Source organism: Pleurotus ostreatus (assembly GCF_014466165.1).
Source record: "Pleurotus ostreatus strain PC9 chromosome Unknown scaffold_2, whole genome shotgun sequence".
NCBI classification, from domain to species: Eukaryota; Fungi; Basidiomycota; class Agaricomycetes; order Agaricales; family Pleurotaceae; genus Pleurotus; species Pleurotus ostreatus.
Genome location: NW_023503157.1, coordinates 2,443,306 through 2,454,898, shown reverse-complemented (window position 1 = coordinate 2,454,898; position 11,593 = coordinate 2,443,306). Strand labels below are relative to the sequence as shown.

At 51.0% G+C, this 11,593-nt stretch overlaps 6 protein-coding genes across 6 annotated transcripts; 3 read left to right on the top strand and 3 right to left on the bottom strand.

Annotated features, from left to right (window-relative positions):
• Positions 1-714: 714 nt before the first annotated feature.
• Positions 715-2,461, top strand: TEF1 (translation elongation factor EF-1 alpha; the record flags this gene model as incomplete). Its single annotated transcript, XM_036773301.1, has 8 exons — positions 715-748; positions 802-936; positions 991-1,085; positions 1,137-1,349; positions 1,403-1,539; positions 1,592-1,909; positions 1,962-2,371; positions 2,424-2,461. 8 exons carry the CDS (start codon positions 715-717, stop codon positions 2,459-2,461), a joined length of 1,380 nt encoding a protein of 459 aa, XP_036634774.1.
• A 491-nt stretch (positions 2,462-2,952) lies between these two features.
• Positions 2,953-4,451, bottom strand: PC9H_003707 (uncharacterized protein; the record flags this gene model as incomplete). The annotated part of the gene is made up of 12 exons (XM_036773300.1): positions 2,953-3,129; positions 3,198-3,287; positions 3,372-3,509; positions 3,570-3,578; positions 3,643-3,671; positions 3,727-3,787; positions 3,844-3,873; positions 3,932-3,957; positions 4,021-4,080; positions 4,140-4,210; positions 4,267-4,282; positions 4,337-4,451. 12 exons carry the CDS (start codon positions 4,449-4,451, stop codon positions 2,953-2,955), a joined length of 822 nt encoding a protein of 273 aa, XP_036634773.1.
• A 345-nt stretch (positions 4,452-4,796) lies between these two features.
• PC9H_003706 (uncharacterized protein) lies at positions 4,797-5,674 on the top strand (the record flags this gene model as incomplete). Its single annotated transcript, XM_036773299.1, has 3 exons — positions 4,797-4,908; positions 4,967-5,123; positions 5,179-5,674. The coding sequence occupies 3 exons, from the start codon at positions 4,797-4,799 to the stop codon at positions 5,672-5,674; spliced, it is 765 nt and encodes a 254-aa protein (XP_036634772.1).
• A 36-nt stretch (positions 5,675-5,710) lies between these two features.
• Positions 5,711-6,954, top strand: PC9H_003705 (uncharacterized protein; the record flags this gene model as incomplete). Its single annotated transcript, XM_036773298.1, has 5 exons — positions 5,711-5,987; positions 6,044-6,166; positions 6,223-6,638; positions 6,699-6,798; positions 6,857-6,954. 5 exons carry the CDS (start codon positions 5,711-5,713, stop codon positions 6,952-6,954), a joined length of 1,014 nt encoding a protein of 337 aa, XP_036634771.1.
• Positions 6,955-7,090: 136 nt separating this feature from the next.
• Positions 7,091-9,647, bottom strand: PC9H_003704 (uncharacterized protein; the record flags this gene model as incomplete). The annotated part of the gene is made up of 7 exons (XM_036773297.1): positions 7,091-7,285; positions 7,342-7,413; positions 7,489-7,647; positions 7,694-9,079; positions 9,136-9,264; positions 9,320-9,352; positions 9,411-9,647. 7 exons carry the CDS (start codon positions 9,645-9,647, stop codon positions 7,091-7,093), a joined length of 2,211 nt encoding a protein of 736 aa, XP_036634770.1.
• Positions 9,648-9,828: 181 nt separating this feature from the next.
• On the bottom strand, positions 9,829-11,443 carry AAT1 (aspartate transaminase aat1; the record flags this gene model as incomplete). Its single annotated transcript, XM_036773296.1, has 6 exons — positions 9,829-9,985; positions 10,046-10,596; positions 10,659-10,880; positions 10,933-11,061; positions 11,117-11,226; positions 11,332-11,443. 6 exons carry the CDS (start codon positions 11,441-11,443, stop codon positions 9,829-9,831), a joined length of 1,281 nt encoding a protein of 426 aa, XP_036634769.1.
• Between the last annotated feature and the right edge of the window lie 150 nt (positions 11,444-11,593).

The following is an 11,593-nucleotide window of genomic DNA, read 5'->3' as shown; positions in this document are numbered from 1 at the left end:
ATTCTCCATCGTCGTTTATCGATAATCAAGAACACGGATTTACTGATCGTGGTGCGCATCGCGGAGCGTATTGACTTATCTATGCTTTGTACAATTAACTTCCCATCTTCACATCTCCAACATTTCAGCCCTTTGCCCACGATACGGTACGATACACCCCATCAGTCCTTGTGCCATGTGATCGCCAGCGCGCGAGGCATGAAATATGTTTCGAACAATGTAAATGCAATGCAGCATTGGAAAGGATGTATGTAGAGTACACATACCACATGTAATCTTATTTCACGCACAATACGCTACAATTTTTTCATACAAGTTGTCAAGGTGGAACCTGCAGATGGGCCTGCAGATGTTTTGCACTGTGCGGAGGTAGCCGAATTTGGGAGGAGTAGGAGTCACGCTGTGCGTTTATCATCGATCAGATCTCAATCGATAAAAAATTTTGGGTGATTTCTGGCGTATAACTAGGCCAAACACCTTCGTATCACCTTCCTCCAACCTTTCTTCCCCTCCACCACCACCTTTTCCCTCACTTCATTTTTTAACACCCCAAAGTGAGTCTACTCGTCGTCGTCGACGTCGCCCACCCAGATAATCTAGCCGACCCGCATCGGCTTCGCTGGATCTAATCTTCATCGCTGGGATGGGCTTCATGGCGATTATCTCTCATCGAGAGTCTTTACTGACTTGCACTCATCGCAGAAACCATTAAACATGGGAAAGGAGAAGAATCACGTTAACGTCGTCGGTATGTACTCAGTAGATGCTGCCGATCTCAAGATCGCTGATAATATCTATCAGTCATCGGACACGTCGACTCCGGCAAGTCCACCACCACTGGTCACTTGATCTACAAGTGCGGTGGTATCGATAAGCGAACAATCGAGAAGTTCGAGAAGGAAGCTGCTGAACTTGGCAAGGGATCCTTCAAATATGGTCAGTAGACAATTCATTTGTCGACTCCTGGGCTGAAACTGATGAACCATCTAGCCTGGGTTCTTGACAAGCTAAAGGCCGAGCGTGAGCGTGGTATCACCATCGATATCGCCCTCTGGAAGTTCGAGACCCCTAAATACGTCGTCACTGTAGGTCTCAGTTTCTACGAAGATCGGGGCAGGATTTGACCTTTATCATAGGTCATCGATGCCCCAGGCCATCGTGATTTCATCAAGAACATGATCACCGGTACCTCCCAGGCCGATTGCGCTATCCTCATCATTGCCGCCGGTACTGGTGAATTCGAAGCTGGTATCTCCAAGGATGGCCAGACCCGTGAACACGCTCTCCTTGCCTTCACCCTCGGTGTCCGTCAACTCATCGTTGCCATCAACAAGATGGACACCACCAAGGTTTGTGACTCGCATTTACTAGTTGTGACTCCGCATCCTGAAAAATTTCACAGTGGAGCGAAGACCGATTCAACGAAATCATCAAGGAAACCTCCAACTTCATCAAGAAGGTCGGCTACAACCCTAAGGCCGTTGCTTTCGTTCCCATCTCAGGATGGCACGGTGACAACATGTTGGAGGAGTCCACCAAGTAAGTATCCGTATGATTGATCTAAAGAGGCAATGATCTTACCGTTTTCCAGCATGCCATGGTACAAGGGCTGGACCAAGGAGACCAAGGCCGGTGTCGTCAAGGGCAAGACCCTCCTCGATGCCATCGATGCCATCGAACCCCCCGTCCGCCCCTCCGACAAGCCTCTCCGTCTTCCTCTCCAGGATGTCTACAAGATCGGTGGTATCGGCACAGTGCCCGTTGGCCGTGTTGAGACTGGTATCATCAAGGCCGGCATGGTTGTCAGCTTCGCTCCTTCCAACGTGACCACTGAAGTCAAGTCCGTCGAAATGCACCACGAGCAACTTGAGCAAGGTAACCCTGGTGACAACGTCGGCTTCAACGTCAAGTAAGTGCTAATATTCGATTTCATTTCGTCCCTCGTCTAATCGAATTTATAGGAACGTATCGGTCAAGGATATTCGTCGTGGTAACGTCGCTTCTGACTCCAAGAACGACCCCGCCAAGGAAGCCGCCTCCTTCAACGCCCAGGTCATCGTCCTCAACCACCCCGGTCAAATTGGTGCTGGTTACGCCCCCGTCCTCGATTGCCACACTGCCCACATTGCCTGCAAGTTCGCCGAGCTCATCGAGAAGATCGATCGACGAACAGGAAAAGTTATGGAAGCCTCCCCCAAATTCGTCAAGTCTGGTGATGCCTGCATTGTCAAGCTCGTCCCGAGCAAGCCTATGTGTGTTGAGGCGTACAGCGAGTACCCACCGCTCGGTCGTTTCGCCGTCCGTGACATGAGACAGACCGTCGCTGTTGGTGTTATCAAGTCCGTTGACAAGACCGAAAAGGCTGGCAAACGTATGTGCTCCCCCACTCGTCGCTATTCCTTCTCACTAACTTTGCCTTGTAGTCACGAAGTCGGCGGAGAAGGCCACCAAGAAGAAGTAATCGTAGATGTAGAATATTTGTATCATTTTCTCATCTTCTTTCGCACATTTCTTCCTTCCTTCTTGGTATCCATAACCGCAATGTTGTCTCATCACGTCACACCTTCATTCTCGTCATGTTGTATTCACGATACGAAACTTGCGGTGCGCGCCATGTGCCTCGCGTCACGCCCTTGTATGATGTTGAAATATAAGTGTACCGCTATGACTGGTGTGAACAAGTTAATAAGAGGACCAGTCGCCGCGTTCCCTGCTGGAAGTGCTCACTTGGAGTTAGTATCCATTATGGCACACATGGTAGTGATTGCCTGTGATCGATGCCTGCTTTACTCGACCTTACCGGTCTTTGATGTCTTCTAAATTGGTAAACCAAACGCATTAAAAATACGTCGGGTTCACGGTCCAGAAATTCTCCATACTGCACATATATACTCATCTTCATTCGTTGTGAAAACGACTACTACAAAAATTGTTGGTTGTAGAGCAAGCCACCTAACAGACGTGCTCGGGCTCTGCCTGGTTGCCCACTCGAGGGCCCAAGTCCCTTCCGACGGTCCTTTCGAACACTTCCAGCAGGAACGTGAACATAGAACGAGTCAACGCGGCGTCCCATCGGCCCTTGGAGCTTTCGTCGCGAATGAAAGCGTGCTGGGCTTGCACCTCGATGAACTGCAATTAGCAATACCAGTGAAATTTGAGCGGGGCCAGTTTGAATTTGAGAAGGACTGTAGACGCACGGTTGCTGTGACATTCGCGTCCTCGAGGGTTTTGCGAATGAGGTCCCGTCCTTCGCGGGGAACATGCGTGTCTTGTTTTCCGAAGATCATCTATTCGAACGAACAAAACCCAACTGCTTCAGTATACCCAACACTACTACTCTAGCTTGGGGAGAGAGAACGTGGAGAACGTACCACAACTTCTTTGCCTTCTAGATCGCCGTTCCGGACTCTGATGAGGGTGTTGTCTTGTTTTCCCTTGCCCAAGGTGGCGCTGTGGATGTCAGTCGCGAAGAAACAGAAGGAGGCAAGGACGCGAGGATCGAAAGCGGCCTAAATGTTCGATGAGTTGACGCGACCATTTGGGACTTTAACGTAGCTGGAGTTGCTTACCCGGAATGCCTGGTGGACCATAAGTGCAAGCAGTAAGCATGCGATGTAGATAAGAAGAATGAAGACGACGTACAAGATGACCTCCAAGGCACATTCCAGTTGCTGGCGTGACGAGCTGTCATTAAGAGGGCTACTACCTTCGATATTATCCTCGTACCTGCGATGCGACCGTTGCAGTTGCTGAGAGAAGTCAGCAGGTCAACAGTGAGAGTCAAGTCCTAGCGTGCGTCTTGTCAGATGCAATACTATCCTGCAAGAAGTATGTTCACTCTACCTCGTCATAACCCGCGATCTCTTTCTCTATCTAGTATAGCCGGATATTTCAGTATGGTTGTTCGAACCTGCAAGGTTACAAACTCTACCTTGTACCTGTTCCCTCGATCGGTTCCTTGATGAAGACAACCGTGGGGATGGGTGATACAGTAGAACGCGAGCATCTACTACAGCGTACCTTCCGTATCGTAAGGGATTGCTTCGGGGCCTTCAAACTCATGGTAGACGGAAGGACACGCTAACAGGAGTCCATAAGCTTTCATAGATGATCACTCGATCAACTAGATCTGAACTTACCAACAACATATCCTTGGCTGGCGATCTGCCCAGCATATCGTTCTACAGGACCGGTAACTTGGTAGATCTCACTTGGGGATAGTTAGCTAACACTCTAGCACAGACGATCACATATCAGAGCGATTACCTGAAGCAAACGACGCCTAGACGTCGAGATCAGTCCATTTGATCAGTGAAGCGATGAAGGTGAAATGAACCTGGAAACTTTGCTTGGGGGTAGTTTGGAACGACTGGTGAAATGATGAAGATCCTGATTGGCTTTCCTCCGTTGAGTTGAGAAGGGACGTCGCGAAACTCTTTGGTGATCAACATAGTAGATGAGGGGGCTCGAGGTCTGCAGTATTCTAGAGTATCAACTAGTTCTTATACTCTCACATTTAGGAGCCTAGATCGAGGATAGACCCAGACCTGGTGACTGCCCTCCGTATGAACCGATGTAACCGATGGTTGTCGCTTAAACCGGAAATCGGGTACACGGAGGCGGAGGAGGCAAATAGGAGGCAAAGGGGAAAACAGGAGGGAACAGGAGGGCGTCTAGGGGTAACCTAAGGCGCCCAACTTCTACGAACGTGCGTAGGCTGCAGAGGGTTCACACCATCAAATCCTACTAGACGTCGGCGATGCGAACACGACCAGTCACCCTTTGTACCAGCGACCATGGCGAACAGCGACGCAAGAATCCGCAAGTTCCAGCCCGATGACCTGAAGCTCGCCCAGTTCGCCATTAGCAAGGCTAATTTGAGCAAGCTCGCGGTGGCCAACTATACTGGTGGGGGCGGTTAGCTGATTGGGGGGGCACGTCGCTCATCCTTGCGTTTGGATTCCAGCTTCGACCCATTGGTTGGCACTTAGCTTATGGGTGGGGCTGTCGAGCGCGTTCATCCAATACATGGGCTGGTGGCCGGCGGATACGGTATTGAGCTACCTACAGCCATTTCCTGCTTTTGCATGCATGGCGCTCCCTATCATATTTTACATCGATTGGTAAGTACGGACATCATTTCGCTCGGCACAGGAGAACTTACAAGACAACTTGTAGGCATAATCGCCCATATTTCGAAGCTAACGCGGAAGAGGCCATCCGAGGCGCCGACTTAGTCGATATTTCCGAGTATTACTCTCGGTCGCCCTCATCTGGATTCTGGTTGCTGGAATTCGGTGAGCGGTTTATCGGGCTTCTAGCCCTCGACGCGTCGCTGGACAGTCAGAACACTGCTCCTGCCCAAAAGTCCTCGGAAAAGCGTAAAAAGGGCACTTCATCTGTCGCGACCATACGCCACTTCTTCGTTGACGAGCCCTACCGTCCTACTGAAATTCAGGAAGACCTTTTGAAACACGCCATCATGTTTGCTTTTGAAGGGGACGACAAGTTGGAACGGATAGAGGTAGTCGGGTCTTCCATGTCGACATACGCTGAGAAGGCGTATAAGAAATTGGGCTTCCGCGTCGTGAAAGAAATCAAAAGGATTGGTGTGTTGCGTTGGAAGGTTGAGCTGTATTCATTAGACAGGAGTACTTGGCAGTCGACGCTTTAGTTTCGGTTACATACACACGTCGGACTTGGCATCATCATGTCCCTTCGATCGCTTCTACATAAATCTCAGCCAGAACAACAGTTTCTGCTCTTTCAGTCATCGAGCAGTCAATCAGCTCTCCCAATTCTCAGATCGTTGCTAGCGGTGAAATCGCAGACATCAACGTTACTGTTTTGCCTGCTGTATCCCCCTTCTGATCTCGTCGAAGGTGCTCGCGAAGATGTGCAAGTGCACGATTGTTTGGATTGTGTACCAGGATACTCTACAGATGATGTAGATGTACGGACAACCATCATCGCTGCCATTGAGAAAGGTCAGTGAACAGGTGTAATACTACCTATGCATAAAGCTCATTCGATCTGTGGACAGCTCCTGCAGGAGCTTTGAGTATTGTCATAGACTCAGTAGACACTCTCACCTCCGACTTCGGGTCTGATGCAGAGACAATCAAATTCCTCCGTGAATTGGCCTCCATCGTTGCATCCTGGCCAAGTACATCTACACTTCTCCGTCTATCTGGGGCTTTGTTGAACGCTCTCTTGTCCTAGGTCCATCTCGCCTCATCATCCATACCATCACCCCGCAACCCATCCTCGTCCAATCCTCCTTTTCCCCGTCCTTGACTCATATTACAGTCTATCCACCCGTCCTCCTAACCCACCTTGCAACGGAATACTTAACGCCACCTCCCCCCCTCTCTCCAGAGCCCAAATTCTGGGGCGTGTTTCTTCCCTTCAGCGAACGAGCCTCCGAAACGGATCGCTTAGTCTATGGTCCGGAAGGACGGGGCTCCGGTAGCCAGGAGGAAATGATAGTCCAGATTCTAGTGCGGTATGGGGGAAAGAGTACGTCTCGACGGCGCAGCGTGGAACGGTTTCTTGAAGGATGGAGTATGGTGCACAATATATATGTCGAGCTGAGCGAACTCAGCAGCCTGAAGAAGATCTACGCAGCCAAGAAGACCGTAGAACAGGCACAGTTTATTATCTCCAGCATACTCTACGGCACTGATATTATCTGCTAGTCTGCGCCCGATCCGACTCAAAATGTGTCTTTCAACTTGAACCTCACTCCTTCGCAGCAGCAATCCCGGGCGCAGGTGCCTCTCCCGTATGCGCACGAAAGTATGTTATAAGCTTGATTCCTATCTACGAGCTTGCTGATCATCGCGTATAATCTAAGGCAAACCCGATCCCATCCAAGGCGCTGCAATTTTCTATGACCCGGACTCCGCGGACGACATTGACGACGACGATCCCGACGAGGATCTAGATATTTAAGTCTTTACGCTATGTATTCTTACGCTAATTGCTTTGGCTTCTCGAAAGTTTGGCCTGCGAAAGACGAGGGCTTGAGGCGGTGAAGATTCCGTAATGAACGCGGGGCACTTGCAGGATAAAGGAGCGCTTTATGGCGTCAAATGTAGGCAATGGTCAAGAAGGCTGGCGACCCAGAAAAAGGCTTGATACGGTAGACAGTGAAAAACGACGGCGTCCGCTCTGTCTGCTTGGAGTGATAGAGGGTAGGTTCTCCACTGGCGCCATGGACGTAGTATATGACCTGGACATGCTGGCTCTGGAAGGGTGCAGGAAGGATGGGTTGACATCTGGTCTGGTGTCGGCGTAGCTGAACCTCCTTGGAGCACTGCCTATGTCGGAGGTCCTTACGTTGGTACTGGACCCATCATCGCTAGGACGCCTAGTCGAGAAGGAAGGTTGTGCACTAGAGGGCGGGCGCGCCTGCGTGCGTGACAATGACATGAACGAAAGGCGATGAATGGTTGATGAAGGGCGTTGGCGTCTTCTCCGTCGTACTTCCAAGTTAACGGGGGGAACTGATTCCGAGGGGGAAGGCGAGCTGACTCTGATTACAGGAGGAGGTAAAGCCACGGTTTGTGCGCGGACACTGGGTCTGGGTGAACCATATGTCGCACCAGTCTTTCTCTTGTTGGAAGAAGGAGACTGGACCAGCGGCTGTTAGTCAGTGAACACCAACAAATACCAAAAAACGAGGACTCACATGCAATCCCGGAGGAATCAAAGGAGGGGGAATATGCATGTTGATGTGTGAGGAGGACTCTTCGATATTAGGAAGTGGTACGACGTTTCTGTCATCCCTTATTGCTTCTGAATCGCGGGGAGCAGGGGAACGTTGGGCCAAAGGTTCTTGCCACAATGAGGGAACATAATGGTCCTCATGGTGGAAAGAATGTCTACCGCCTTGTACTTTCTTTTTCTTGGTCGTCAAGAAGTTCTTCATCTGGGCACCGTAATTGATGACTTTCTGCAGCACCCCTCGTTTTGGCGGTGCATGAAACTCGATGTCTACTAGATCTGTGATACGTACCGACGAGACACCACTTTCTTCCGTTTCGACTGCATCGTGGGCTCTCAGACCATCTTCCTGTACCCTATGCAGCGTTGTGTCGCGCGCGTCCAGGTGCAAGCCCAAGGCTGATGAATGACCTGAGCCGTCGTGACCATCCGAACCCCAAGCTGACGATACAACTGCAGCTGCATACTCAGCCGCACCTGTGTCCCGTAATTCACTCGAGCTTGCTTCTGACAAACCCAAGACATTGGCTTCCGTCAGGGCCACGCGATGCTCAATGATTGGGGAGGAGAAGGAAGAGGAAGTTGGGGAGAAATTCTGCCTTGGCAAGATGATTGCATGACCGGCCGCGAGGGCATCTGTGTCGATTTCGACGCCGTATGAAGATGCTGGGGACAAGGACATAGTCCCGTAGTTAGGTGACCTTGCGGCGGCGAAAGCTTCTGAGTCAGAATAGCCCAAGGATGCCGCAGACAAGGAAAGTGTCCATTGCTGTGCAGGGGCTTCTTGGGAACGAAGCTCAAGCGACGATCTTAACGACCTGTCCGTACTCCCGACATCGGTCGGAACGGTATTGCCCAAGGTGTGAGCCAATGGGACATGATCTGATGTATCTGGGCTCGAAGAGAGATCTCTGGTACGCGCTTCGGTAGATGCATCGTATTCGACGTCGGAGATCAGATTGTCACTTTCGTTAGTCTCTATGGACAGCGGCGGGCGGTCTATTCGCCGAGCCAGAGAGGCAATCGTCCCGTCGATGATTTCGCTACCGTAAGAGGTGTCCAAAGAGTGGTCCTCATACGACGACGAGCAAGTGGTGTCAAGATTTTGTTCTGGAGATGAAAATGGGTAGGCCTGTTGGGAGGGAGGGGATGCAAAAATCATTGGCGAGGTGGGAGTGACTGGCGTCGTAGGAGAGGGTACTGATGTAGGTGAAGCTTGAGACTGGGAAGTTGTGGTACAGTTTCTAGTCGACGCAAACTCGTTTGGGGACAGACGGGAGAGCTCCAACGATGGTGGGATGGAAATTCTCTTGGGAGGACTGCTTCGATAACGTATGGAAGGCGACGAAGTCTACTTTAAGGTTGAGTACGATGATCAAGTTCAAGAATATATGCGTATATGCGCACCATTTGAACCTCGCTGAAGTCGCCGCCTTGTGCCACGGCTGCGGTGCATTTGACTGGAGTGAACGGTGAAACTTGCAGGCTTTCTTTCTTGTGATCGTGGCGAAATAGTGGGCCCTGGCTTGAATTGGTCTTCAATATAGTCAAATTTTAGGTTCGGACTGGTGAGAACGATTAAGGCACTCACCGCGGACGAAGCAAGAGTGCTGCTAGTATCGAACTACATGCGTAATTTGCTAGGCACTGGGTTGGGGTAGGATGTGCCTCGGCATACTCACCTTGGACCACAGCGGCGATTCGTCTTCAGGTGCCAGTGTGCTGTCGCTGGTCTGAACCGAGTCTGACGATTGCGCTTCAGCAAGGCTGCGAGAGGTGCTGCTGGAGATGGACATAGAAAATGAGCTGTCCGCAGCGAAGCGATTATGGGGAGTGGTAGGCCAGGCCCCCGGGATGGCGGGAGCGGGGGAGGGAGCGCGAGGGAATGAGACGGGAAGGGGGATCTGGAGAGAGGACATGGATGAGCGAAAGAAAGAGAGGAAAGGCGAGTTTCAATCCAAAGCCTCTAGGGATTTCAATTTGAATTCCAATTCCGTTTTTGGATTATTTATTACCACTTTAGTCCAAGCAGATAACCCCTTATCAGGAACAGAGCACGGGGAGAAATCTAAAACGTATCTATTGGATATAAGGACGGCTCTAAAGGTTTCCCCTCACAGCAGCATCTACACTCTGCGCAAAGTATTCGATGTTACCGCTGTTCAATCCAGCCATGGAAATACGGCCATCAGCGGTCATGTATACGTGGGCCTTCTCAGCCAACGCTTTCGTTTGAGGAGGCGAAAGTCCAGTGAAACTATGGCATCATCTCAACTCAGTATGCTATTATCACTAAAGAGCAATCAGGGAGCGTCACCTGAACATGCCAATCTGACTCTTGATGTGTCCCCACTCTCCAGGGGTTTTCAAGTCAGAGGTGAGGGTGTTGTAGAGTTTCTCTCGCATGCCGATGATGCGGTCGGCCATGGCCTTGACCTCGCCTTCCCATTCAGCGTAGAGTTCTTGGTTTCCCAGGATGGTGCTAGCAATGCGAGCACCGTGCAGAGGAGGGTTGGAGTACATTGGTCGAATGACAATCTTCAACTGGCTGTCTACGCGAGCGCGTTCGGCCGCGTCGCTAGTAGTCAGCGAGAAGGCACCCACACGCTCGCCATAGAGACCCATGTTTTTGGCGAAGGATTGGGCGAGAGCAACTTGGTGGCCTTGGGAAACGAAGTGGCGCACAGCGAATGCATCGCGCGTCGTAGAGCCGGACGCAAAGCCTTGGTATGCCATGTCAAAGAAGGGGAATAATTTCTTCTCCTTGACGATGTCAGAAATCTGAGCCCATTGTTCAGGCGTGGGGTCGACACCGGTGGGATTGTGGGCGCAAGCGTGCAAAAGAATAATGGATTGCTCTGGAGCCGCCTAAGGATGCCACAAGCGCGAGTTCAGTTACCACAAACGTCGGACTTAGATCGCGTACAAACCTTCAAATCCGCCTTAAGGCCTTCAAAGTCCAAGCCGACGGTTTTCTTGTCGAAATACCTGTAACCACGAACCTCGAGGCCGGAGTCCCGGAAGATGGGAGTATGGTTGCCCCAGGAAGGTACGGGAAGATAGATAACTTTTGAATGAGGATAGTGACGAGCAAGGAAAGCACCTCCGATGCGGAGAGCACCAGTTCCCGAGATGGACTGGGTGACGGCGATCTGCAAGTATAGCGTAAGAAACTAAACGGGAAAATCGAGGCAGGAAACTTACGGAGCCCTCTTGGAGCGGCACGCTCTCTGAGCCATACGCGAGCTTAGCCGCAGCCTTCGTGAATTCGGGGAGACCGGTAATAGGAAGGTACTCCTTGTCAGGATTGGACGCGGTCAAGATTTGCTCAGCCTAGTTATCGCACTCGCTCAGTGAGTACCCAATGGATCCGGAAAAGGCAACGTACCTTCTTGACACTGGTCAAAACGTAAGGCTTGCCATGCTCGTCGCGGTAAGCACCAACACCAAGGTTGATTTTGCGGGAGTCCTTGTCCGCTTTAAAGGCCTCGGTGACGCCTGGCAATACGTAAAGCAACGATGCAATCCAATAAAAACACGGCCCAAAGGTTTCCGGAGGCAATGAGAACACCGAAATCGAATTTTAGACACAATTCTTCTTACCGAGAATGGGATCGGGAGGACCGGCTGGAACAGCTGACCAAGTAGACACTGCTCTCAGTGCCTTTCCGCTAACTTCAAAGGCGGTGCGTCGGGCCAATGTCGAGGCAAGCATGGTGAGGAAAGAACGTGTAACGGGGGAGTGTGCTGAGGTGGAGGTAAGGTGAGGTGGTTTAAACTTTGAACGCAGTGGATTTAAGTACCTTCGCCGGAAAGCCGAGAGCGCCAGACCGATTTACTCCTAACCCTACGGTAGGGTTTCGCC